The sequence below is a fragment of the Selaginella moellendorffii genome, unplaced genomic scaffold (assembly GCF_000143415.4).
Source record: "Selaginella moellendorffii unplaced genomic scaffold, v1.0 SELMOscaffold_18, whole genome shotgun sequence".
NCBI classification, from domain to species: Eukaryota; Viridiplantae; Streptophyta; class Lycopodiopsida; order Selaginellales; family Selaginellaceae; genus Selaginella; species Selaginella moellendorffii.
The window spans coordinates 1,039,100-1,064,226 of record NW_003314279.1 but is presented as its reverse complement, the minus strand read 5'-3'; the positions used below and the strand labels follow the sequence as shown (position 1 = coordinate 1,064,226).

Here is a 25,127-nt window from a genome sequence, read left to right as displayed (position 1 = left end):
GCCATGCCCATTCACCTTTGCTGCACTAGTGGTCCAATACCACTTGCATCACCATCCCGTCTCTCCAAGACTGGGCCATCTTTTCACGAGTGGTCATCCTAGATCCGCTCCTTAGCATCCTTAGGATGCCCACAGACCTGGGGAATCGCCTTCCCCAAAGTCCCTTTGTCAGTTCCTACCAAGTCCCTTTCTGCCCCTGGCCGTGTTTACCAACACTGCCACTGGATCGAGGCCCACAGGCCCGACCACTAAGTCCCATGGTCCTCTGGGACTTCCTCACCACACGACTGTGTCCTTGGTCACTACCCCAGAGGACTGCTCCTCTTCCTTTCCACAGTCTAGGCTTTTGGGACAACATTTCGGAACACCGTGGCCTTACGTGAGCCACCTGGGTACTCTCCCCACCTTTCGCCTTTAGGTGCTCTAGCCATGGGCTTAGAGCGAGGTTCCATTGAGCCACGCCTGGTATCCAAGTAGGTAGTGCCACCCACACTTGGACTGGGAGCATCGGCCAGTCGATCTCCCGGGGGAACTAGAGCCGGCTCTTGAACACTTCACCAAGCTACCCCGCTTGTCGGTCCGTATTCACTCTAGTCTTGGACTTCCCAGTGGTCAGTTCATCACCCAACACTGGGTCTGGCCTTCCTGGGCCAAACTGGCCTTTCCTGGCCAAATTGGCTCCACTGCAGTCCTCCCCCTTACTATACTTTTGGAGCTCACCAAACCCCCCAGGGTCTGGGAGACGAACGCTTTGGGCTTTCACCCTCTCAGGCTCCGGACTGGGACTCGGACTCGGACTCGGACTCGGACTCGGACTTGGATTCGGACTCGGACTCGGACTCGGATTCGGACTCGGACTCGGGCTCGGGCTCGGTCTCGGTCCCGATCTCGGTCTCGGTCTCGGTCTCGGTCTCGGTCCCGGTCTCGGTCTCGACTTCGGACTCCATCTCGGACTCCATCTCGGACTCCATCTCGGACTCCATCTCGGACTCCATCTCGGGTCCATCTCGGGTCCATCTCGGACTCCATCTCGGACTCCATCTCGGGTCCATCTCGGACTCCATCTCGGACTCCATTTCGGGTCCATCTCGGGTCCACCTCGGACTCCATCTCGGACTCCATCTCGGGTCCATCTCGGGTCCACCTCGGACTCCACTTCAGACTCCATCTCGGACTCCATCTCGGGTCCATCTCGGACTCCATTTCGGACTTCAACTCGGGTCCATCTTGGACTCCACTTCGGACTCCAACTCGGGTCCATCTCAGACTCCACTTCGGACTCCAACTCGAGTCCATCTCGGACTCCACTTCGGACTCCAACTCGGGTCCATCTCGGACTCCACTTCGGACTCCAACTCGAGTCCATCTCGGACACCCCCACGTGTCATGTGTTGGTCCTTTTGGGTCCCTTTTTGGAGCCTCGCTTTTTGCTCGCTTCGTGCTCGTTCCTCGAGCCCTTCTTTGGGAGTTCAACTCCTGCTCTTGACTTTTCAAGTCGGAGCTTTTGGTCCAAACGTGTTACGCTCGTTTGGCTCTCGCTTCAGCCACTACCACGTGGCACCCTTTCCAGCTCCACTTTGGGGCCTAGGGATTTTGTGTCTCACAACTCCACCACCCATAGACGAAGTTCGATGTCCTCATCGAACGGTAAACCCTTTCATAAAGTAACACCCACACGTGTTACCATTTCCATCCTTGGCACCTAACCACTCTTTGTCTATGGTTTGACACCAAAGGCTCACCATGCCTTGTCCATCCTTTAAGGAGCGTAGTCTCTCCAACTTAGAGACTGATTGGACCACATGTAATGGTTCTCTCCTTTTATTGGTTTAGTTCTCGCTAAACCTCTTAGAGACCCTTCTCTAAGTCAATCCCACTACTCCTTCTCGAGTAGTCTCAATTTCCATCGATATAACCTCTGCACTTTGGAACTTTGAATTTTGACTCCTTGGAGTCAATTTCCTAGGTGTCTCCGACACCTTGCCTTGCAGCTTTTGTGCAACTCCACTTCCCATCCTAGGAAGTTCTCTACTCGAGGGCACCATCATCCTCTCTTCTATTTCGTGCCAAAGTTCCAGTTATCATACTTTGTGCTAGGGCTGTTCATGGCCCTATCATTTGGCTACCTTACCGCTCCCTCCCTTGGAGCTTCCACTTTCGCCAAATCGGAGCAATTCGGAATCCATCCTTGGAAACACACTTCCTTTCCCGCAATTTGTTAGCGTCCAACACATTAGTGTTCCTCGCCTAACTTTGTCACTTGGATTCCTTCCCAGGGATTCCACGGCCCTATCTTGGCCACTCATCTTTTGCTCCTATCCGTTGATTGTTGCACCGAGCAACATCGAATCTCTACCTCCCTCCTTGAGGTATTGTTTCAGTTCCATAGCAAAGACTCTTCTTTGCCAAGTCCAGAGGATGTTCACCCCTAGTACGTCTCTTTAGCATCTTCTGCTATGGGCTCTATCCACGGCCCAACTTCATGACCCTCCCATGGGTCTTTTATAGAGACTACTTTCCTCGGACTCACTATGCCATCGCACGGACATAGTTTGTTTCCCTTAGGTGCTCTTCCCACTTGGTTATCACGACCAAGCCACACCACCTTAAACAGTTCAATTTCAACATTTTGAACCAGGAACTTCATTCCTTAGCCAACCAAGGATTTCGTCCTTATCTGGCCATAAGATCACCTAGTGATCTCACCTTGGCACCTTAATAGAGTTGCCAAGAGGTACTTGGTCTTCTAGACCTCCAAGTTGTTGACTATAACCCCGGGGGCATCCCCCACACTTGGCGGTGCACCCAAGCTAGCCCTTACGGCCAAGGGTTCATAGCAACTGAGATTAGGTGTCCCCATCTCACTCACCACGACCTTGGTGCCACTTGCACCAAAGCGTTCAAGTTAGATATGCCGAGCTTTCACACTAAGCAATCTAACCGTGCATCACGACTCCGAGGCATCCCTCGCTTGGCGGTGTGCCCAAACCAGTCTCCCCACTGAGAGTCCATGACCACCGAAATATGAGTGTCCTCATATTCCAAACCATCACCACGCCCTAGTGATTTGGGACTCGAACCCAAGCACTAGAGGGTCGGGACTCGAACCCAACCTCCGTATATGCATCTACGGACGGCATCACACTAGATGCCTGGCGTGACTCCCCACGCCGGTGCACCAACCTATTTTTAAAGCGCGCTACAGATCACAGCTTAGGAACCTAGTTCCTCCACACTGCCAAGTCCTCTCACTTGACATGTCTGTGATCATGCATGGACTCCTCCATGCTCGGCCCCATGGCCCACCCTTTTTGAAGTTATCACCTTCAACTAGGGTATTTGTTCCCCCGACGTGCCAATCTCGCTTGGCAAGTCCTCTGACCACTGTAACATGGTTCCTGCATAAGCGTGAAAGTCCTTGACCATCGACTTTCGTTCAAAGCCCTCTCTTTGAACACTCGGGAACTACTTCCCTAACCTTGATAGCCTTGCCTCATGGCAAGCTTCAAGACCACGCTTCTGCTGCGCCACTCTGATTTCGCGCGTTCCATGAACCATTTACACTTGGCCTTTCTAGGTACTAAGCTACCTAGAATCATCTTTGGGAACCTTGAAGGAACTCTGTCCCTCAGCTTGCTAAGGCCTCCCTTTTTGCAAGCCTTCAAAATGCCACATAGTCTAACATGGATAATTCCATATTTTAGACTCTCCATGGCATCACGGTTGCTAGTGGCAACACCCTCGAGCCCCCACTTGATTCTCCACTCCCAGCTGGCATAACCAACCTTGGTTATGCCCTTTGATTCCTACGGTACGATTCTATCCCCTTACTTCTTGCTTTTTGGCTTCACACCTTTCCTTTGGTCATTCTCCTCCAGACCAGGAGGATAGCTTTGCACTTTCTATCACGCTTTAGCAAGTATTCTTAGGGATGAACCTACCCCATAGCCTAGGGAGTGGTTCCTCAATCCGGGTATGCTCACCTTATAATCCCACACACTGGGATTACATTGTTGCTTATGGGCTTTTACATGCCCATCACTAGCCTTGCCAAAATTCCATTTTTGGCTTTGTCCAACTCGGGTAGACAATCCTCTCCTGTCTCTGCAACCTTGGACATTTGGATAGCACCTTCTATCCATCATTCGCTAGGGACTTAGTCCCTTGGGCTTTATCCCTTGCCCTCGCGACATCAAACACCACCTTCTGGTGTTCTAGAGTGTTCGGGTGTCCCAATGATGGCTTTCTTGACAATGAGTATTTCCTTTTATGACATTGACTTACTATATCGCAACATAAGCAACTTATCCCCCGTAAGGGTATATCCGACTTCCCTATACTAGAAGTCTTGGGTAGCTACCTTCTACCCGTTTAACCAGTTATTTTGCACCTCTTGCTTAGTTGCCTCATAGTTGTCAAGTCCTACAACTCATTGTTTGGTGCTTTCACACCTCCATCACTATCTGGGTCACCACACTCCAACTGCATGCTCTGCAGCTTAGGCTATGCCATTCCCATTTCCATTGGGATTCCTTTGGCAAGGGGTTCTCATGAACCCACCAACATAGCCTCAAGGTACCACACCTTGGCACATTTGGTGTCTCCACACCATCGGCTCCACGAGCCTACCTCTATGACATTTCCCCTTCGTGTCTAAGTCTTTGCCAAGACCAACACCGCTCTTTCTTATGCCAACCATTAGCACTGCCCCATAGAGGTCACACACAACTTTATGTCAAAGTTGTTTTCTTCTGGGAACACCTTTCCCATAACTTTAGCATGGCACATTTTGCCATCGATGAGATACTCTCTGTTCTCATCCTTGGATCCTATGATCCCCCCCCATCCTTTGTGGGGTACAACGCACCTCAGTCCAAATGCTTCATTCAGTCCTTTTTAGGACCTTCCCTTGACTCTACTTGAGTCGTCTAGCAGTTTTGGACTTGGTTAATCCACCGACCCGTAAGGTCCTACTTGTGAGGCACTAGCTCACTGGAATACACATCTTGCATTCCGGTCCTACTCAAAAGGACTATTTTCACAAGCGTTACTCCGACACTTGATTTTGTTCTCTGGGGGCAACCTTTGCCCCTTAGGACTACTTGTCCATGTGATGAGAATACCAACTCATCCACTTAATACACCCCCAACTCCTTGGGTTGTTCCAGCATTTATTAGAGGTAGCCCCGACTACCATTTCAAGGACTTGAGTCCTCTTCCGTATTTGACCTTCCACGGTCATTACCTTTGGTCTCACATTCATGAGCACCAACCTCAACTATATGAGGATAATCTTGTGACTCCTTTATTGTTTTGGAGTCTCTATCTTTCCCGTGATCCCAACTTTAGTTGTTTACCACAACAACCTAAGCCAATTTGCTGAGACAAATGCTCATCCGGATCACATCCTCAACTCAATGAGGAAAACCTTGCACTGTTCCCAAGATCCCAAAGTCGTTCCATTATTGGCCCTTTTCTATCCACCACCTCGTCTACAAATTCACACATGAACTGTAATGGAGAGCCATGTCTTCCCGACTTGCTACTCCTCAAGGATAGGCCCACTCCTCGGACCTTCCGATGCCAACACTAGTGGTGATACACTTGAGCACCAATAAAAGTCGGACTAAGGAACAGCTCCGATACCAAATTGTAAGAGACTAAATTTTCCATTCTACTTTAGTCACTTAACCACACCTTCGACCATTTGGAGGAGTTTCATTCACAACCTCCATTAGTCCAATTCAGGACTTGGGACTTGTTAGCCCCAAGAATGGCATCCATGCCACTCAACACTTGCACCTGGTCCAAGTGCTCCATGTGTCCGATCCGAAGACCGACACCCGAAGGTACCACTGACATCTCGGCCCGTTACGCTAAGGCCATGCCCATTCACCTTTGCTGCACTAGTGGTCCAATACCACTTGCATCACCATCCCGTCTCTCCAAGACTGGGCCATCTTTTCACGAGTGGTCATCCTAGATCCGCTCCTTAGCATCCTTAGGATGCCCACAGACCTGGGGAATCGCCTTCCCCAAAGTCCCTTTGTCAGTTCCTACCAAGTCCCTTTCTGCCCCTGGTCGTGTTTACCAACACTGCCACTGGATCGAGGCCCACAGGCCCGACCACTAAGTCCCATGGTCCTCTGGGACTTCCTCACCACACGACTGTGTCCTTGGTCACTACCCCAGAGGACTGCTCCTCTTCCTTTCCACAGTCTAGGCTTTTGGGACAACATTTCGGAACACCGTGGCCTTACGTGAGCCACCTGGGTACTCTCCCCGCCTTTCGCCTTTAGGTGCTCTAGCCATGGGCTTAGAGCGAGGTTCCGTTGAGCCACGCCTGGTATCCAAGTAGGTAGTGCCACCCACACTTGGATTGGGAGCATCGGCCAGTCGATCTCCCGGGGGAACTAGAGCCGGCTCTTGAACACTTCACCAAGCTACCCCGCTTGTCGGTCCGTATTCACTCTAGTCTTGGACTTCCCAGTGGTCAGTTCATCACCCAACACTGGGTCTGGCCTTCCTGGGCCAAACTGGCCTTTCCTGGCCAAATTGGCTCCACTGCAGTCCTCCCCCTTACTATACTTTTGGAGCTCACCAAACCCCCCAGGGTCTGGGAGACGAACGCTTTGGGCTTTCACCCTCTCAGGCTCCGGACTCGGACTCGGACTCGGACTCGGACTCGGACTCGGACTCGGATTCGGACTCGGACTCGGGCTCGGGCTCGGTCTCGGCCTCGACCTCGGTCTCGGTCTCAGTCCCGATCTCGGTCTCGGTCTCGGTCTCGGTCTCGGTCCCGGTCTCGGTCTCGACTTCGGACTCCATCTCGGACTCCATCTCGGACTCCATCTCGGGTCCATCTCGGGTCCATCTCGGACTCCATCTCGGACTCCATCTCGGGTCCATCTCGGACTCCATCTCGAACTCCATTTCGGGTCCATCTCGGGTCCACCTCGGACTCCATCTCAGACTCCATCTCGGGTCCATCTCGGGTCCACCTCGGACTCCACTTCGGACTCCATCTCGGACTCCATCTCGGGTCCATCTCGGACTCCATTTCGGACTTCAACTCGGGTCCATCTTGGACTCCACTTCGGACTCCAACTCGGGTCCATCTCGGACTCCACTTCGGACTCCAACTCGAGTCCATCTCGGACTCCACTTTGGACTCCAACTCGGGTCCATCTCGGACTCCACTTCGGACTCCAACTCGAGTCCATCTCGGACACTCCCACGTGTCATGTGTTGGTCCTTTTGGGTCCCTTTTTGGAGCCTCGCTTTTTGCTCGCTTCGTGCTCGTTCCTCGAGCCCTTCTTTGGGAGTTCAACTCCCGCTCTTGACTTTTCAAGTCGGAGCTTTTGGTCCAAACGTGTTACGCTCGTTTGGCTCTCGCTTCAGCCACTACCACGTGGCACCCTTTCCGGCTCTACTTTGGGGCCTAGGGATTTTGTGTCTCACATTCACACCATGCTAGCTGGTGGAGTACCCATATCCTTGCGTTAGGCCACCGGTATGCCGAAATAATGCTAGACTCCATTTGGCACCGTTTTGCATGCTGATCCTGGCATTGGGATGCTGGTTGCTCTAGGAGTATTCTAAGTCACTCTGAGCTTTTGTCCCTTTGCTCCTTGGTTTATATGCTCAGAAGTTGCTCTATGGTTCAATTTCATCACTCTTTGGCTCTATGTTTGGGAGTTTAGCACCGTTTCTTCGTTCAGTGGCTCAAGGCTTTGAACCTCAGGTTCCACACCATTGTCCTTTGGACACATGGCATATAATATGTGGCATATGGAGGGTTTAAATTCTACTTCGTGGTGTTATCTTATGGTAAATCACCATAGGATAAAGGGTAAAAACCATATGTGTTACATCTCTTTGGGAAGGGGGGGGGAGGGGGGCAGGTTGTAGAGGGTTCCAAAAGTATAGTAGGGATAGTGATGTTTAAAAACCAGTTTTGAAGGAATTCTCTAGTGTTGTGCTTTCAAATTAACTTGAGGTTGAAGTTGGGGGTTAGGGGTCTTAGATGGGAGTAAGTATGGACTCAGATGGTGTGAAAGAGGCCACATAAAGAAGTGTTTAAGAGCAACTCCCACTCCTAAAAGGGAAACCAATTATAATGCTCCTAGATCATGTGCACTTGAGACCGTATAACTTATTAGTCCTCATTCCTTCTTACAGGTTTAGGCCTTCCCTTTAAGATGGAGGTGGGGAAGTAAGAATACCCATATTGGACAGTTAGGCCACAATGTTTCCTCTGGGGTCCCAAAGTAAGATATGCACTCAAAACTTGGGATTTAGAGGGTTCTATGATCAAGTTTTGTTATACTAAAGGATGTTAAAAATTTGAAAGTTTGATTTGTTTAGCTACTTGTACTTGCGAGGAGCGTAGTTGAACCTTAAGTTTATTCTAATCCGAGGAAGGGGATTAGAAGAGAATTTGGGAATTCATGGATGGATGTTTAACACTTCATTGCTCATATAGTGAGTAGTTGAAACCAAATAAAACCAAGTAGGAGATAATACAATAAGTGAGAACCTTAGCAAGGGAATTTAACTAAAACTAAGGTAATGGTAATCAGATAGATGAAGTAAGTCAGCATATTGGAAAGGAAAAATTGTGGCTTACACCATGATGTAGTTTCACACATTTTAGGATTTGAGAATTAAGAAATCTAATATTTTATTTTTTTAAGTAATCAACTAAGAAATTATGTATGGTTTTTGTTTTGCATAGGTAATTTTTGTATTGCAAATAAACAAAAAACAGCACAAAAAACATCCTTATAAGATTCTAAAGATTCACTATAATATACTTGTTAAATCAAAGTCATTAAATGGTTTGCACATGCCATTCCTTAGCAAAATGGCTGCTTTCATCTTACAATTTGACAATTTCATTCATTGGTATGAACTTTTTAAATTAAACTGTATAATTTTTCTAATGATTTTCAAGTGTAGGAGAATATTTATTGGCTAAAGTATTGTATTAATATTATGAAGTATAATGACAAATTTAATCAAAGTCACAATGTAAGAGTGAATACACCACCACTCTTGAGATACTTCAATATTTTAAAGAACTTACTATATATGTAATACATGTGAATTTGCAAGAAACTATGAAAATTATATATAAAAAAAACTATATTAAAGGAGTGGTAGAATTATGTGCTAAAACAATTTAACAAATATATGAATTTATGTGCAAATAAAAAAAGAAGAATGAAATATTACTTTCAAATTCCATTTATTTTCTAAATTAATAAATTTTGAAATAAATAAATAATTTCAATTTGTAATTGATAAGGAATTACACTTTAATGAGGTTATTCTCTTACTAAACAAATCACAGTAAAATTTGTGATAAATATTTATTTAACTTTCAATATAATTTTAATATATGTGTTTTTTATAAGCTATTACAAAATACACTAATATAATTACAATATTACATATTAAAATTTATATTATAGTTGTGGCAAAGAAACTAACCACATCTTTAGTAGTTTTAGAGGTAAATATTTATATTATTTTCAATACAATTTAAGGTTTATATATTGTATACATTGTTACAAAAGGTATTGAATGCCATAAAGAAATCTATAAAGTAGTCACTATATCTATATACCAATGAGCATTCCCCTTTCGACATTAACTTACTATATCGCAACATAAGCAATTTATCCTCCATAAGGGTATATCTAACTTCCTTATCCCAATATTATGATATATATGCATCCACAAACTTTATAAAAACCTGTAGTATAGATTTAGATAGTTGGATCCAATTGCATTTGGAGTTGGTTGCCCCATTAGCTCGTGTGGCCATTGATAGCATAAATAAACATCAAGGCATTTAACAATACAATGTTGTAGCTTTGTATCCCATCAAAGAGGTTCATTTAGGTGGAATCTTAAATGCCTAGTCTGGGCATATAGGCACAACATAACGTTCCAGGCAACAAAATTCCATCTGGGCATTGCATCAAAAAAGGCCTTGGCCTCTCGCAACTGGGAGTTACATGTGTAGACAATGAGCATAAAATCCCAGGAGAAGGAATCCTTGGGCTCGATGACATCGAAGATAAGCTGTGCATGGTAGGCAGCACTATAATTGTCATAGATCTGGATGACATGGTTGAGGAAGAATGTATCATCAGGGCGGGCGATTGATTGAGTGCAGGCGTGGAGTGCTTTGGCAAACTTTCTAAATTAAAACTATATAATTTCTGTAATGGTTTTCAAGTGTAAAAGGATATTTATTGGTTAAATTTTTGTATTAAGTATGACAATAAATCTAATGAGAGTTGCAATGGCAAAAGTGAATACACCACTACTCTTGAGATACTTCAATATTTTCATAAACTTGTTATATGTAATAAATGTGAATTTGCAAAAAACTATAAAGATTAAGAAAAAAACTATATCGAAAGAGGAGGTGGAATTATATGTCAAATAATTTAATGAACATAAATGACAAAGCAAGAATGAGATATTACTTTCAAGTTCTATATATTTTCTAAACTAGTAAAAATTTGCAAAAAATGGGTAACTTTAATTTGTGATTGATAGCAAATTACTTTTTAATTAGACCATTGTTTTGCTAGAGAAACCATTTGAAACTTTAGTAAAATTTATGATAAATATTTATATAACTTTCAATGTGGTTTTAGCATATGTGGTTGTTTTACAAGATATTACAAAAGATACTAATACAACTACAATATTACATATTGAAATTCATATTGTAGTTTTGGCAGAGAAACTAATCACATCTTTAGTAGTTGTAAAGATAAATATTTATATCATTTTCAATACAGTTAAAACTAAAGGTTTATATATTGTATAAATTGTTACAAAAGTGCTTTTGGGGCACCAGTAAGAGAACCGTATTGAAACAACCACAATGCCCTAGATGAAAATTATTCCATAACTAAAGAAACCTATAAAGTGGTCACTATATCTATATATTAAAATACATATGTATTCATAAATTTTATAAAAAGCTGTAGTATAGATCTAGATAATGGGATGATTCAATTGCATTTAGAGTTGGCTGCTCCATTAGGTTCTGTAAGGCATAGAATCAAACAGTTGTTTAGCCTTTTTTGTGTGGCCATTGATAACATAAGTGCCTTCCAAATGCCTAGTCTGGGCATACAAGCACACCATAACATTCTAGATAACAAGATTCCACCTAGGCATCGCATTGAACAAAGCCTTAGCATCTCATAACTAGGAGCTGTGTGTGTAGGCAATGAACATGAAATCCTAGGAGAAGGAATCCTTGGGCTCGATGGCATAAAAAACGAGCTATGTATGGTATGCAGCGCCGTAGTTGCTATAGATCTAAATGACATAGTTGAGGAGGAATGTATCCTCAGAGCAGGCAATCGATCGAGCACAGGCATGGAGCACCTCAGCTGCCCATAGATCCCTACACAACTGCAAATGAAGCAAAAGCTCATGCTCATCCATTGCTTGCTCGTCATTCATTGCCTCTTTTGGTGCTGTGAGTGCTGGGACGCAAAAGAGATGATCCAAATGAAAGCAAAGGAGACGGGATACAAACATGCGTCTCGGCCTTATAAACATTCTGTTCCGTGAACCTAGATTAGTTTTAACCAGCAAGAGGCTCATCGCAAAGGAGACGGATACAAACACGCGTCTCTAGATTAGTTTAACCTAATCAAGATTATATGGTGTCAAGCGGACGCCCCGGGTTCGATCCCTGGCAACGGCGTAAAATTTTATTACCTGAACAAAGACTCTATTTCATTCGCTCTTTTACTACATTTTCAGAGCTTGCTAGACCATGACTGTAGAGGTTGAAGAGCAACACATACGATGCGGAGTCTTGCGGTTTGATCCTCATGACATGCTGCGCTGCGTGACTCCCACGCACCAAATCAGTGTCGTTTCTTGACGCTGACAAGAGTGTCATCCACGCCACTTGCTCGGGCATGAACGGCATCGAGTGAATGAGCTCCTCGGCATCGCACAGCCTCCCCGCCCTCGCCAGCGCTGCGATGAGGCAGCAGTAGTGCTGCAGCGTCGGCTCCACGAAATTGTCCACCACCATTGCCATGAACCTCTCACGGACCTCGTCTACGATGCCCGTGTAGGCCACCGACGAGAGCAGGCACAGGAACGTCAGCTCGTCCGGCTTGATCCCGTCGAGCAGCATCGATGCGAAGAGCAGCTGGACAGCGGCATGATGCCCCGCGTGGGCATTTGCTGTTGCGAGCGCGGTCCAAGAGACAGTATCTCTTTCCTGCATTGAGTCGAAGAGGGCTTTCGCCTCCGCCAACCTGCCGTGCTGCGCGTATGAACCGATAAGGATGTTGCAGGCGGAGACAGTGCTTTCGGGCATGCAATCAAGCAGCTCTTTCGCGTGTCCAATATCCCCGTTTTGGGCATTTGCTGCAACGATTGCAGCCCAAGAGACGAGATTTGCCTGTGGAATTCGCTCAAAAACCTCTGTAGCAAACTGCAATTTTCCCTCCTGCGAGAACGCGGCGAGCAAAGCCGTCCACACAATGACATCCCTCCGTGGCATATGAGTGAAGATATCCTTGGCTTTCTCGAAATGCCCTCTTTGGGCAAATGCTTGAATCATCGACGTCCACGATGAGACCCCGTGCTGGGACATCCGATCGTACAGATCCTTGGCGCACTCCACGGATCGATCGGCCACAAGCCCCTGAAGCAGCGTGTCCCAGGAGATCCGGCACCGGTGGTCCATCTGATCGAAGAGCTCCTTGGCTTGATCCAGGCGCGCGTTGACGACATTGGCCTGGATCATCGCGTTCCAAGCCGCTCCATCCCTCTCGCGCATCGAGGCAAACACCTCCTCCGCCTCGATCACGCACCCCTGCGCCGCCAGCGCGTCCAGCATCGCCGTGCAGCACACCGCGTCCCTGTGCGGGATCCGGTCGAAGAGGCTCTTGACGCCGTCGACGATCCCATTCTCCGCGAACGCCACCATCATCGCGGTCCAGGAGAGGAGATCGCGCTGTGGGCTGCCGTGGAAGATCGAGCACGCCTCCGGAACACATCCACTCCGGCAGTAGCCCTCGGCCATGGTGTTCCAGGACGTGGTGTTTCGATCGCCCATCATGTCAAACACCACTCTCGCTCGATCCATCTGGCTGTGCTGCGCGTACGCCGCGATCATTCCGTTCCAGGACACGAGATCTCTCCTGGGCGATCGATCAAACAGCGCCTTGGCGCGCTCCAGGTCCCCGGATTGGGCGTGCACGGTCATCACCGTGTTCCACGAGATGGAATCCGTGTGGGGCATTCGATCAAACGCCTGGTCCATGAGCTCCAGATCGGTGATTCCGAGCGCGGAGATCAATCCATTCCAGGAGACGACGTTGCGCTGCGGCATTCCATCGAAGAGCTGCCAAGCGCGCAGTGGATGCCCGTGCTGGGCATAAGTGCCCATCATCGTATTCCAGGAGACAACGTTCTGCTCGGCCATGGAGTCGAAGAGCCCCCACGACTCGGCCACTTCACCGGCTTCACCATAGCCGGCGATCATCGCGTTCCAGGTGACGATGTTCCTCTCAGGCATTCGATCAAACGCTTCTCTCGCAAAATACAGAAAATGCCCAATAGAGGCATTTGCTGAAATAAGTGTCGTCCAAGTGACTACATTGCGTCTTGACATACGATCAAACATAACTTTTACGTCACCCAAAAAGCCACAGTGTACGCAAGCGCCCATCGCGGCCGTGGATGACACCACATCCCACTCGGGCATCTTGTCAAAAAGGAGTTTTGCCAGCACTGGATGCCCCTGTGTGGCATATGCTTGAAGCAAGCAAGTCCAGGATACTGGATCTCGCCGTGGCAAATTCTCAAAAATAGACCTTGCTTCTTGTATGTGACCAAGCTCGGTATAGACACGGATCATCACAGTGGCTGCGATTTGGGTCTTTTCGGGCATGGCATGGAAGAGGCGCATAGCCTCGAAGAAATCCCCATTCGCGGCACACGCCGAGATGACGATATTCCAGGAGAAGAGATTGGGCGAGGGCAGGGAGTGAAAAACCGCTCGCGCATCGCCCAGGCTACCACATTTGCCATACATCTCGACGATGAGATTGGCGAGAAAGGTGTTGGTGGCGAGATGGGAGTGGAGGATCTGAGCGTGGACGCACTTGCCCTGGACGAGATCGCGAGAGACGGTGTAGGATTTGATGAGCCGGGCATAGGCGGCCGCGTTCATCGATCACAAGTAGCCATGAAAACCTTGGAACTTCACTAGAACTACACTACTGTGGCAAGGAGTTTGTGTCACTCGCTATTTAAGCCAGAACAATGCAATGTGACTTCTCTTCAACTCTTTTTGGATGCGTTTATCATATATTTAGAGGCCGTCAACCGTCAGAGCGCGGCCCTGCATCACGACAAACACCTTTGGAATCTTCAAAGTCCTTGTTGTCATAGTCTACAATGACATGCTCCACATACAGCAAAGAGAAAAATAGCTCAGCCATCACTTTTCTCTTTTCTCTTTTACGGACGAAAGTCGTGGCGGTCATTCACAAAAGCTGGCATTTCAGGGATTGACTCATTAGACTCAAGTAAAACTGTTAGGGATGATGAAGTATTGAAAGTTATGGAGGAGACCCGAGAATGTCACTGGCTCGGTCCTCCAAGCGCTCCAAAGGTCAGGCGGACGATCTTACTGGCTACTACGCCGAGCTCATCAAATCGTGTGGGGCGGCTCGGGACCTGGCTGAGGGGCGCAAGATCCACAGGCTCATCCAATCTAGCGACCAGTCCTGCAGCACATTTCTCGCCAATCGCCTGGTGGAAATGTATGGGAGATGTGGCGCGCCTGGCGATGCTCTCGCTGTTTTCAACGCCCTCCGCGGCAGCACGAGCCAGTTCTCGTGGAACTTCCTGCTTGCGGCATTTGCCCGCAACGGGCATTTGCTGCAGGCCAAACTGATTTTTGACAAAATGCCCGAGCAAAACCTGGTCGCTTATACGACGCTCCTCAGCGCTTGCTCTCAATCTGGTCATTTCCACGACGTGAAAATCCTCTTCGATTCTTTGCCTTACGCGGATGCAATCGCGCAGAACATCATGATCCATGCATTTGCCGCAAGCAGAGATCTGATCAAGGCGCTCGCGTTGTTTCAATCCATGGATCAGAGAAACGTTTACTCGTGGACCTCGATCTTAGTTGGGTTCTCTAACAACGGAAAACTTGACGATACGAGTAAAATATTCTCCAAGATGCCCCAGAGAAGCGTGGTGTCCTGGACAGCCATGCTAACTGCATATGCCCGGTCTGGGCATCTCGTCCAAGCGCGTCGATTGTTTGATTCCATGCCGGCGAGAAACGAGGTGACATGGAACGTCCTGATTGGAGCATTTGCATCCTCCGGAGACCTGGAGTTTGCCCACCAGTGCTTTGACGCGATGCCGGAGAGGAACGTCTTCTCTTGGGGCGCTCTCTTCGATGGTTACTCGCAGAGCGGGCAATTTGGGCGAGCGAGAGAGCTCTTTGATCTCTTGCCGTTCAAGGATGTCATCGCCTGGGGGATGATGCTGTCGGCGTGCGTCCAAAACTCGAGGATCGAGGACGCCGGATCCGTGTTTCACCTCATGCCTCACTCGAATTCCGTCACCTGGTCCACGATGCTCTCCGCTCTCGTGAAGTTGAGCGAGATGGGCGACGCGGTGAGGCTGTTTTGGGCGATCCCCGATCGCGACATTGTGGTGTGGACGATGCTGGTGTCGGGATTTAGCGCAAGGCGGGATTTGGAGGCCGGGAGGAAGCTCTTCGAGATGATGCCCCAGCATGACGTCGTCTCGTTCAATGTGATGATGGAAGCGTATGCGATCCGTGGTGAGTTTCGCGAGACTAGGCAGCTCTTTGATCGCTTGCCCGAGGCAGATACAATATCTTGGGGTTTCATAATCGCAGCATGTGCCCAAGCCGGGCATTTTGAGGAATCGAAGATGCTTTTTGATTCCATGAGCGGGAGAGGCGTGGTTGTGTGGACGACGCTGGCGGCGTCGTATGGCCAGCACAGAAACATGGAGATTTCGTTCGCAATGTTCCAAAAGATGGCGCAGTGGAACATTGTGTCTTTGAACGCGATGATCTCTCTGTATGGTCAAAACGGGTATATGGACGAAGCTCGGGCATTGTTTGATGGATTGCCGGAGAAGGATCTGGTTTCGTGGAACGCCATCGTTGCCGGATATGCCCAAAACGGGCAGCTCCACGAAGCTAAGGAGCTGTTCTTGCAAATGCCGTGCAAGAGCGTGATGTCTTGGAATGCAATCGTCGCTGGGAATGCGCAGAACGGCGCTTCCCCGGAGGCGCTGGAGCTCTTCTCGCTGATGGAACTCGAGGGTGATAGGCCGGACGAGGTGACCATCTTGGCAGTAATTTTTGCTTGCAGCCATGCCGGAAGGCTGGACGAGGCTTGGCACCATTTTGCGTCTCTCAGCGAGCGCGGCCTCTCAAGACTACGCAGCCACTACGGGTGTGTGATCGATTCTCTGTGTCGGGTAGGGCGGCTGGAGGAGGCCGGGGAGCTGCTCCGCCGGATGCCCGAGCAAAGCCACACTGCTCCATGGACAAGCTTTCTCGGCGCCTGCTCGATGCAAGGGGAGATCACACTCGGCCAGGCCGCTGCGAGGAGAGTTTTCACCATCGATGCGGGGCTCACGTCTTCTTACGTGTTGCTTTCCAACACCTGGGCTTTTGATCTCCACAAAAGCTTTGCAAACAATGAGAGCGCTTGGGACGATCACTTTGATGTCGCAAACTAGAACCATAGAGATTAAAGTCTAGACACAAAGCTCTTGTCTCAAGAATGTGATGCAAAAGTTTGCGAGCTTGATAAGAAAGTGTAAAGATATCAATCAAGGTTGGCAGATTTACAATGCCCTTGTCCACAGCAAGGACACTTACTTACACAATCTCCTCATCCAGATGTTTGTGAGGTGTGGTGATTTAGAAGCTGGAGAGTTCATCTTCCACGGACTGAATAATCGAAACGTTTTCTCCTGGAACTTGCTGATTGCTGCATATGCCCAGTCTGGGCATCCACAAGAAGCTCGGACTACCTTCGAGAAGATGCCCGAGACCGACTCGGTCTCGTGGGCGTCGGTGGTTCAGTGCTGCGCCCAACACGGTCTCATAGACGATGCCACTGCCATTCTAGAAAGAATTCCGGAGAGCAATCCCATTGCAGTCACAAGCTTGATCCAAGCCTATGTGAAGCACAGCCGGTTCCTTTGCGCGAGGAGATTGTTCTATGCCGGAATGTCTGGAAGGGATGTAGTCGCGTGGACGGCCATGATTTCATCGTACGCAGGAGATGGCGCTTGGGACGTTCTGGAGAAAATGCCCGCATGGAATGTGGTGGCGTGGACGGCTGTGGTGACTGCGTATGCCCAATCTGGGCATATAGTCGAGGCCAAAAGGGTGTTTGATTTGATGCCAGAAAAGAGCGACGTGTCATGGTGTTCGATGATCGCTGCGTGCTCGCAGTGCTCTGAAATTGATCTTGCAAAGGCTCTGTGCCGGATGATTCCCAAGAACAATATCTGCTCCTCAACTGCGCTTCTTGCCACCTTTGCCGCTGGCGGAGATGTGGTTCATGGGAAGAAAGTCTTCGATGAGATGCCGCAAAGGAACATCGTCTCCTGGAACGCAATTCTTCATGTCTACATAGAAAACGGGATGTTGTCCTCGGCCACAGCAGTTCTTGAGAGAATGCCTGCGAAAGATACGATCTCGTGGACGTCGCTGATTACGGCTCATGCCCAGAGAGGGCAAATCCAGAAAGCGCAAGAGATCTTTCAATCGATGTGCTGCAGAAACGCTGTGTCATGGAACGCAATCGGCGCGGCATACTCCGACAACAACTGTCCACTTCTTGCGAGATCTGTGCTTGATCGAATGCCGCAGAGCAGTCTTTCGTGCTGGAACTCTGTTCTTGCAGCGTATGCCCGCTCGGGGGATCCGGCGGCTGCCGAGTCTCTTTTCCAGTCCATTCCGGAGCGGAATTCCATCTCATGGACGGCCGCGATCGCCGCTTACGCGAACGCGGGGCTGCCCGCCGCGAGCTTCCACCGCGCGCGCGAGATGGAGCTCGAGGGTGGCGCAATTGCCGACGACCTCACCTTCACCGCGATTCTCGGCGCTTGCATCCACCACGGATCCCTGCGCGAGGCGCGATTCTTCTTCCAATCCATGATCTCGGACCACCAGATCGCCGCCACGATCGAGCACTACAACTGCGTGATCGCGGCGCTGGGCAAGGCCGGCCACACGGACCGCGCGCTGGAGCTCATGGGCGCAATGCCCTTCGTGCCCGATTCCACCACCGCCAAGACGCTACTGGCGGCGTGTGGAATCCACGGCGAGCTCCAGCTGGGCTCCCGCGCCGCCGCCATCGCCGCCGCCGCCACTGGATCCTGGAATGCTGGAGATTCCCCGGCATCCCATATCCTGGTCTCCAACATGCTCTGTCTCGATGCCGGGGAACACGGGTGAAAGCCAATCCTCACAGATCTAGGGATTCTCGGACACTATCACACGCCTCCTTGATCCTCGGGGCGGCGCTCGGGCGGAAGAGGAGGACGATGCTCGATTGGAGGCGGCGGCGGCGGCGTTGGGGAAGAGGAGGCGCCGCCGCGAGAGGCCCAGGCATTTAGGTCCGCCAGCGCTACGAACAAGCTGGCGCGGCAGATCGGGCACGAGGCGTGGGTCATGAGCCACAGATCGATGCAGCTACAGTGGAATGCGTGCGCGCACTTGGGCAGGATCTTGATCTTGGTCCCCGCCGGGTTCTTGGAGAAGTCCGTGAGGCAGACCGCGCAAGCCTCCGCCTCCGCGGCGGCGGCGCCACCGCTGGGATCGCCCCTGGCACGGAACTCCGCCAGCTCCGCGTAGCTCACCGTCGGGATGGCCGTGGCGATCTTGCTGCCCAGGCGCTGCGCCAGGCTCTTGGTGACCCGGGCCTGGAGCTCCTCGAGCGAGTCCGGCTGTGGCGGAGGGGCGCCGGAGGCGGCGGCGGTGGCGTCGGTGGCGTCGGGGCACTTCTTGCGGAAGACCCACTTGCAAGTGTAATAGATGATGGCGGTGGTGAGCACGAATCCCGCCACCACCGCGATCATCACCTTGGGGATCCGGGAGCCGGATGGGAGGCTGTACGAGGAGATGTGGAGCGGGCTCCGCGAGTCCTCCGGTGGAGGGGAAGTGCTGAGGATCTTGCGAGCCATGCCAAGAACTTTGTGGATGTAGCGAGCTCTTGGGGAAGCTTATCTCCTAGGAAGCGCGGAGGATCTTGCGAGCCATGCGAAGAGCTTTGTCGGCGTGAAACTTATCTAGTTCTAGACATTGATCTACCCGTCGGTGTGAGCTCCTCCCAACTTGACTTCGTTTGCTTCTTCCCCAGGAACACAAAAGCTTTAAAAGTCGAAGGGTCATTTCAGCTTTCGCTTTCCTCCCGGATTGCAAGATCAACACGCTGCCCCGCTTGGGACTTGTTTTTTTTTTGTTTTTTTCCGTCTTCCAAATCTTCACGCCTAGATTTTCTTTAAAAATCTCTCTCTTTCTTTTTTTCGGGAGAGCACCGCACCGCGCGAGTAACTTTGCGCTCATCTCCGAGTGGACATTTTTGTCAATAAAGCGCGGACATCTCTGCATTATTGGAACAAAAGCGAGGCATGAAGTCAAGGATTTTATCCTCACGGAAAACCAAAGAAAAGAGAGCAAAAATGAAAAGAAAAGAAAAAAAAAAACCGGGGAGGAAAGAGAAACTCTGGGAGATTTGGAAGTTGGCGGTGACCATTCGGATTTGTGGTGGGCCGATTCGCGCTGGCTCGCCGGTACAGTGGAAATATACGCTGATGCGAGCGAGATCAAGCCCAAGAATGTTGACAAGGAGCACGGAAGGAAAAGAACGAGATTTTGCGTGTGCGCGGCCACCAATTCACGATTCGCTGGAGTCCAAACCACCAAACAAAACCAACCAGTAGCGCTACTGTGCTTCCGATGTTGTGAATTCCTCGTCATCTTGTATGTAGGATCATATCCTCTGTGTTTTTTTCTTTGTTGCGAAAGAGTCGCACTGACACAACTGAGAGTCTTCGATCGAGGCTGGAAGGAAAGACCAGCGGCTTTGATTATATTCTCGCGATCAAATCGAATAGAATATGGCTCTAGTGGATGAGGAGGCAAATTGTCAACAGATCGAGTAAAATAAAAGAAGAGAAAACAGTGATGTCGAACACTCTCAAAAGTACGTTTTGACATTCGAAAACAGAAAATGATCTGTGAAGAGCTTTCGCTTTCGATAGCTTGAATCGTGGCTTCGTAAGGTTTTGCGAAAGACCATCTGGATCACCGCGAGTAAGCAACAATGTCGTGGAGTTCGCGCTTTGTATGATTATTGAAAGCTCTTGTTGGAGGTGAATGTGGCGACGAAGGAAGCGTCGAATCGCTGTTCCTAAACTTTGGGGGTGTGATCAAATCGTGAGTTAGTTTGCTGCTCGGCCACACTCGGCATAAGAGGTCACAACACCACCCCCTCTGGCTCCTCGCAAAAAGAAAGATCCCATGGCAAGCTTCTTTCTTTTTGCGAGGAGCTAGAAAGTTAGCTCTCGGTTTGCGAAAGATCATCTGGCTCGCCGCAAATGTCGTGGAGTTTGCGTTTGTAGGATTGAAAGCTCTTGTTGGAAGTGAGATTCGCGACGAAGGAAGCATCAAAACGTTGCCTCAAACTTAGAGCATGCTTCCAGTGATCAAAGCGTGAGTTTCTTTGCTGCTCCATGAAACTAGCTATTTTCTCTTCACTTTCTCCGGAAAACGAGGAAGATCTAAGTTCTACCGAAAAACGAGGAGACCGTTGAATCAACAGAAGAAAACTTTCTCCATAATAGTGACTTTGATTATAGATTATAACAGAGATTCGAGATGATCTTACACCTTCCCGCAATGATCTTACACAACAGAGACAAGTTACTTCCCCTTCTCGCTAGAGGCTTTACATCTCCTCTCTCTCTCTCTCCCTCTCTCAGCCACTTGAGCTTTTGCCGTGGCCACAACACTGTGCTCTCAGTAAAATAAGTGTTTTTTTCTGTTTTACTCATCCCACTGCTGCTGCCAAGGCTTCTTGCCATTACTTCTTTCGCCGCTTTGGATCCACCTGCAGGTAAATCAATCACTTCAAATAGAAAAAGGTAGTTTTTTTTTTCCACTCTCGTGTAGCTTAGTACCTTGAGTTCTTGCGGAGGCGAAACTTTCTGCGGGAGCTTCGGCTTAGAGGACGACACCTTGTGACCCGTGGGCTTGGACTTGTCTTGTGCTTGCGGAGAGCAATCCGGGCAGTAGTAGCTCTCCATCTTCTTCACTTGATCCACCGGCAGTCCGATGCAAGATGGATGAAACCTGCCATTTTTTTCATCGGAGGCTGCCAAGGCTTTTGGATTTGAGAGAAACTGATTCTTACCAGTCTTTGCACTCCTCACACTGCACCATAAGATCATCCGGGTTGTAAGGCATCTCGCACTTGCAGTACCTGTTTCAAACCCAAAAAAAGAGAGCATAAGATAGAGAATCCAAAGTGAGAGCTTTGTCAATCTTACACTGCGACTCGATCCGGAGTGAAGCCTCCCGTGGCCGCCTTGTACTCGAACCGGCAAAAGTAGTCCTCGGATGCCACACTCTCCAGCTTGGTGTAGTTCTTGAAAGTATGAACAATGCACTTGCCTTCGATGGTATCGGCACTCTGGACGTCGTAGTGGTCCGACAAAAAGAGCTCCTTGAATCCATGGAACTGTCTCCGGCCGCCCATGGATTCCTCGGGCCGGTAGTACCACCTCACCCGGACCTTGGCATTGTTCTTGGTGTCCGCCTCGATCTGCTCTACGCGAGCAACGTATGGCGGCTTCTCGGGATCTTGAGCACGCATCAACACTGCGTCTCCAACTGCAAGCAAAAGAAAGCAAACCAAAGAATCCATTTCTTGGATCAATGCCTTTCCTCTCGGAGAATGCTGCCTCTCCTCTCTACATGCACTGAGGAAAGCACGTACCTTTGATGGTCTTGTTGGTCCCCTTGATAGTGTACGAGTCGAGCACTTTCTTCACTCCTTTGTTAACCATGCTGTAGCTACGCTATCGACGATGAATCTCTTCTCCTGCCAGCGCCTGGAAGCCCGGGTGAGCGTTGTCATGCAAAAGAATCGCCCTCCTGGGAAGAAAACTTGGAGCCCGCCAGAGAGCTCGCTGATCGAGGCGCGCCCACACACACACAATCCCTAGCTAGCAGCTCAATCCCTAGCATTGGCCTGGCGCGGCCGGCGCCGACGCAGCACCTCGGACCGCCTCTCCCCCGCCATCGCCCAAAACCCTAGAATCTACTGGAAGGAGCGAGGCTACAGGCGATATTCTCCCCTACGTGATCAAGCCGCCAGATCGGCCATCGCCAGCGCGCCCGGCGCGAGATGGCGTGGCGAACGCGACGTCCATGAAGCGCAATGCGCACGGCGATCCGCCATAGCCGCGGGTGGTGGCGAAAAACAATGAAAAAACAATGCGATTGTGCCAATGGAAGACGCTGCAGCGCGCATCGTGGCCGTCGGTCCGGCGCCCCGGCTCTCACATCCACGGCCGTTGGATGCAGTCAGTCAATCCGGGCATCTGAGCCGTTGGCGGGCCCCGGATATTCGACGTCAACGTCGCTGTCCGCGCTGCTCGGAGCCGTTGACGCGCGTCCGTATTGCGCCGGAGGGATATTCTGCCGGTATTTACCGTTATACGGGATATACCGTTAGCGGAGTAGAATATACCGCTACTTAACGCTGTGCTCAATGTTTTTTTCTAGGGTTTTCCTTGTGAAGCGAAGCGAGCTATGGCAGTGAAAGCGCCAGTGGCGTCGACGCTCAATCCCCACGCGCCGCTCTTCATCCCGGCGGCCTACATCGACACGGAGGATTTCTCGCCCGAGTGGTGGTGCCTGGTAGAGAATTGCCCCGCGTTTAGAGATTACTGGCTCAGGGAGAGGTACCAGGGAATGGAGGAGGAGCTGAGCCCCGAGGATCTAGAGGCGCTGGAGATGGAGCTTATGGAAGAGGAAGAAGAGATGGAATTCCTGGCCGAGGACGACAGCGCGGCTGTCTACAACAACAGTGGTGAGTCAAATCTTTTAAGCTTTACCCCTTTGATTGTCCTTTTCACAGAGAACAAAGAGCAAGATCAGCACAACACCAGCCTGGCGAAAGATCTCAGCGCCCTCGATCTCAACTCGGATAAAAACGATTCTCCAAGCTTGCTGGAAGTCCCTTGATGCTGCTAGGAAGAACTAGGAACAGTAAGTAATTTTGTACATCGACAAAAGAGAGAGCCCTCAAGGTATGAAGTGCCTAAGGTGTTGTGATACATATTTTTCTCTACACTTGTAATGAAAACCAAAAAAGAGGCAGGATTTGTAAAGTACCTCGATGGAGTTCATTGCTGGTCATTGTGGTTCTCCCCAGGATCTTGACAGTGGCAATTGTGTCAAGCCTTTGGGATCCAGAAGCCTGTAGAGCGATTCCGTGAGAGGAAGATCTTCTTCTCCTCTCCATCGCTCGAAGTGATCTTCTCGTTTATGGGACGTGGCTAGCAGGAGTTTCTCAGTTTGCCATCTTCCCCATGTCACGCAGTAGAGGCCGAGAATAATTAGTCCACCTCCAAAGACACTGGAGAAGACAAATATCAACACAAACAGCTTGAAAAAATCGGTTTTTTAGCTGACCTCCCGAGGTAAATAGGACTGCCGAGAAGAAAGTGTGCAAGAATTGCCGTGGCAAATGGTTGCAGAGGCATATAGAGTGCGACCAACGACGGCCCAAGCAGCTTGTTGGTCCAAGTGAGTAACCAATAATTTAGTGCAGATGCGATCACGCCCTGTGAGAAACCAAGTTCTTCCATCAGCTGGAAAGGAACGCAAAATGTTGGAACTTACAGCATATATCACAGAAAAGACCTCCGAGCTGTTTAGTGACCAGTTTGACGGCTCTCTTGTGGTGAACAAGGCCGCGAGAGCCATCATCCCCGCTCCAAAGAAGTAGGAGTACGCTGTGACTGACAAGGCGGCCGGATACCTTGCCAGTAGTAGCGACTGCAAAACAGAAGTTTCAAATGAGATCTCGGAAGTGAGATATCGTTTCTTACCTGGAAGACCATGTAGATCGACATGCACAAGCAGTTTCCAATGAGGCAAATGATACCAATGTGCCACAAGTCGATTCCAATCTCCACGAGAATTGTCGTGAACCATCCAAGCGGTTCCGGCGAAGGCTTTCCTCCCATTGCAGTCTGGAAGTCTATCCCTTGTAAGCCAGGAACAACCTGTGGTCCTTTATACCCGGACATCAAGAGCGCTCCCAGCACGCTTAGAAGCACACCACCAACTTTAGCTCGGCCATCGTATCTGTGGATCTTCACAGTCTCGGAGCTGCTCAAAGAAAAACGAAAGATCACTGCGTTAGTAACAAGCTAGAGTAACGAAGAAAAACCAACGAGAATGGAAAACGAGGGAGTAAGAACGGACCAACCGACCCCATGAAGAGCGAGAGCAAAAACGTGAAAACTGGCGTCGCCGGCTGGAGTGCCGCAGCATAAGCTGGAGACGTGAGCTTCAATCCAACCATGAACAGTAGCTGGTTCGCAAAGATCCTGCGAGGGAAAGCCATCCAGCAACAAAAGTTTCGATCGATCGCTCGCTCGCGGGCGAGTCTTTTAGATTTCAGCAGCTTCACTCACCCTGTGAGCCCAAGGAAAAAAAAGGAAAATGCGAGCTTCCGAGTGAGTGGAGGCCGGATCTCACTGTACGAAAGATCATCACTTAAAGAATGTATATGATGGACCAAAGGAGAGAACCTGTCCTTGACGAAAGCAATGGGGGCGAGAATTGCGATGGCGACCGCGTCCCGCAGCATACAAAACACGATCTGATTCATCCCCACACTGAGCGCGAGCTTGGCGATGACGTGATAGGCGCCATAGTTGAGCTGGACGAGCACCAGTGCCGCGTGCGCCTTCCACGCCATCGCTCCCCCCTTTTTGCCCTAAAGTTTTTATGCCCGACATTA

The 25,127-nt window shown here is 49.7% G+C and overlaps 7 protein-coding genes across 8 annotated transcripts; 3 read left to right on the top strand and 4 right to left on the bottom strand.

Annotated features, from left to right (window-relative positions):
- Positions 1-11,773: 11,773 nt before the first annotated feature.
- LOC9650159 (pentatricopeptide repeat-containing protein At2g35030, mitochondrial) lies at positions 11,774-13,957 on the bottom strand. Its single transcript, XM_002971844.2, has one exon. The coding sequence runs from the start codon at positions 13,955-13,957 to the stop codon at positions 11,774-11,776; it is 2,184 nt and encodes a 727-aa protein (XP_002971890.2).
- Positions 13,958-14,649: 692 nt separating this feature from the next.
- On the top strand, positions 14,650-16,809 carry LOC112346977 (pentatricopeptide repeat-containing protein At4g02750-like). The gene has a single exon (XM_024677026.1). The coding sequence runs from the start codon at positions 14,650-14,652 to the stop codon at positions 16,807-16,809; it is 2,160 nt and encodes a 719-aa protein (XP_024532794.1).
- Positions 16,810-16,972: 163 nt separating this feature from the next.
- LOC112346976 (pentatricopeptide repeat-containing protein At4g02750-like) lies at positions 16,973-18,541 on the top strand. The gene has a single exon (XM_024677025.1). The coding sequence runs from the start codon at positions 16,973-16,975 to the stop codon at positions 18,539-18,541; it is 1,569 nt and encodes a 522-aa protein (XP_024532793.1).
- Positions 18,542-18,561: 20 nt separating this feature from the next.
- LOC112346924 (RING-H2 finger protein ATL8-like) lies at positions 18,562-19,689 on the bottom strand. The gene has a single exon (XM_024676839.1). It carries the CDS (start codon positions 19,267-19,269, stop codon positions 18,580-18,582), a length of 690 nt encoding a protein of 229 aa, XP_024532607.1. The 5' UTR covers positions 19,270-19,689; the 3' UTR covers positions 18,562-18,579.
- A 1,228-nt stretch (positions 19,690-20,917) lies between these two features.
- On the bottom strand, positions 20,918-22,585 carry LOC9650157 (chromatin remodeling protein EBS). 2 transcript variants are annotated; one of them, XM_024676743.1, is made up of 5 exons: positions 22,086-22,585; positions 21,637-21,979; positions 21,501-21,569; positions 21,268-21,439; positions 20,918-21,215 (listed from the first exon to the last, which is right to left on the bottom strand). In XM_024676743.1, the coding sequence occupies exons 1-5, from the start codon at positions 22,153-22,155 to the stop codon at positions 21,213-21,215; spliced, it is 657 nt and encodes a 218-aa protein (XP_024532511.1). In that variant the 5' UTR covers positions 22,156-22,585; the 3' UTR covers positions 20,918-21,212. The 2 variants fall into 2 exon arrangements, with proteins under 2 accessions (XP_024532511.1, XP_002971888.1); XM_002971842.2 differs by having other exon boundaries at positions 20,918-21,197; positions 22,086-22,583.
- Positions 22,586-22,864: 279 nt separating this feature from the next.
- Positions 22,865-23,487, top strand: LOC9640476 (polyadenylate-binding protein-interacting protein 2). Its single transcript, XM_002972060.2, has 2 exons — positions 22,865-23,183; positions 23,232-23,487. The coding sequence occupies exons 1-2, from the start codon at positions 22,904-22,906 to the stop codon at positions 23,336-23,338; spliced, it is 387 nt and encodes a 128-aa protein (XP_002972106.1). The 5' UTR covers positions 22,865-22,903; the 3' UTR covers positions 23,339-23,487.
- Positions 23,185-25,119, bottom strand: LOC9650156 (WAT1-related protein At5g45370). Its single transcript, XM_002971841.2, has 8 exons — positions 24,916-25,119; positions 24,799-24,861; positions 24,595-24,711; positions 24,208-24,490; positions 23,999-24,154; positions 23,789-23,940; positions 23,489-23,732; positions 23,185-23,340 (listed from the first exon to the last, which is right to left on the bottom strand). The coding sequence occupies exons 1-7, from the start codon at positions 25,083-25,085 to the stop codon at positions 23,510-23,512; spliced, it is 1,164 nt and encodes a 387-aa protein (XP_002971887.2). The 5' UTR covers positions 25,086-25,119; the 3' UTR covers positions 23,185-23,340; positions 23,489-23,509.
- Positions 25,120-25,127: the final 8 nt, after the last annotated feature.

Bases quoted from the DNA above. Each gene is read 5' to 3' on its own strand.
- LOC9650159 (XM_002971844.2), bottom strand. From the start codon at position 13,957: ATGCCCGAAAAGACCCAAATCGCAGCCACTGTGATGATCCGTGTCTAT.
- LOC112346977 (XM_024677026.1), top strand. From the start codon at position 14,650: ATGTCACTGGCTCGGTCCTCCAAGCGCTCCAAAGGTCAGGCGGACGAT.
- LOC112346976 (XM_024677025.1), top strand. From the start codon at position 16,973: ATGTTTGTGAGGTGTGGTGATTTAGAAGCTGGAGAGTTCATCTTCCAC.
- LOC112346924 (XM_024676839.1), bottom strand. From the start codon at position 19,269: ATGGCTCGCAAGATCCTCAGCACTTCCCCTCCACCGGAGGACTCGCGG.
- LOC9650157 (XM_002971842.2), bottom strand. From the start codon at position 22,155: ATGGTTAACAAAGGAGTGAAGAAAGTGCTCGACTCGTACACTATCAAG. The intron at 21,440-21,500 runs GTAAGAATCAGT...AAAAAATGGCAG, and splicing joins TGTGAGGAGTGCAAAGACTG to GTTTCATCCATCTTGCATCG. The intron at 21,198-21,267 runs GTACTAAGCTAC...ATTTACCTGCAG, and splicing joins CGCCTCCGCAAGAACTCAAG to GTGGATCCAAAGCGGCGAAA.
- LOC9640476 (XM_002972060.2), top strand. From the start codon at position 22,904: ATGGCAGTGAAAGCGCCAGTGGCGTCGACGCTCAATCCCCACGCGCCG. The intron at 23,184-23,231 runs GTGAGTCAAATC...TCCTTTTCACAG, and splicing joins GGCTGTCTACAACAACAGTG to AGAACAAAGAGCAAGATCAG.
- LOC9650156 (XM_002971841.2), bottom strand. From the start codon at position 25,085: ATGGCGTGGAAGGCGCACGCGGCACTGGTGCTCGTCCAGCTCAACTAT. The intron at 24,712-24,798 runs GTGAGTGAAGCT...TTTCCCTCGCAG, and splicing joins TTTTTCCTTGGGCTCACAGG to GATCTTTGCGAACCAGCTAC. The intron at 23,733-23,788 runs GTCAGCTAAAAA...TGTCTTCTCCAG, and splicing joins AGTCCTATTTACCTCGGGAG to TGTCTTTGGAGGTGGACTAA.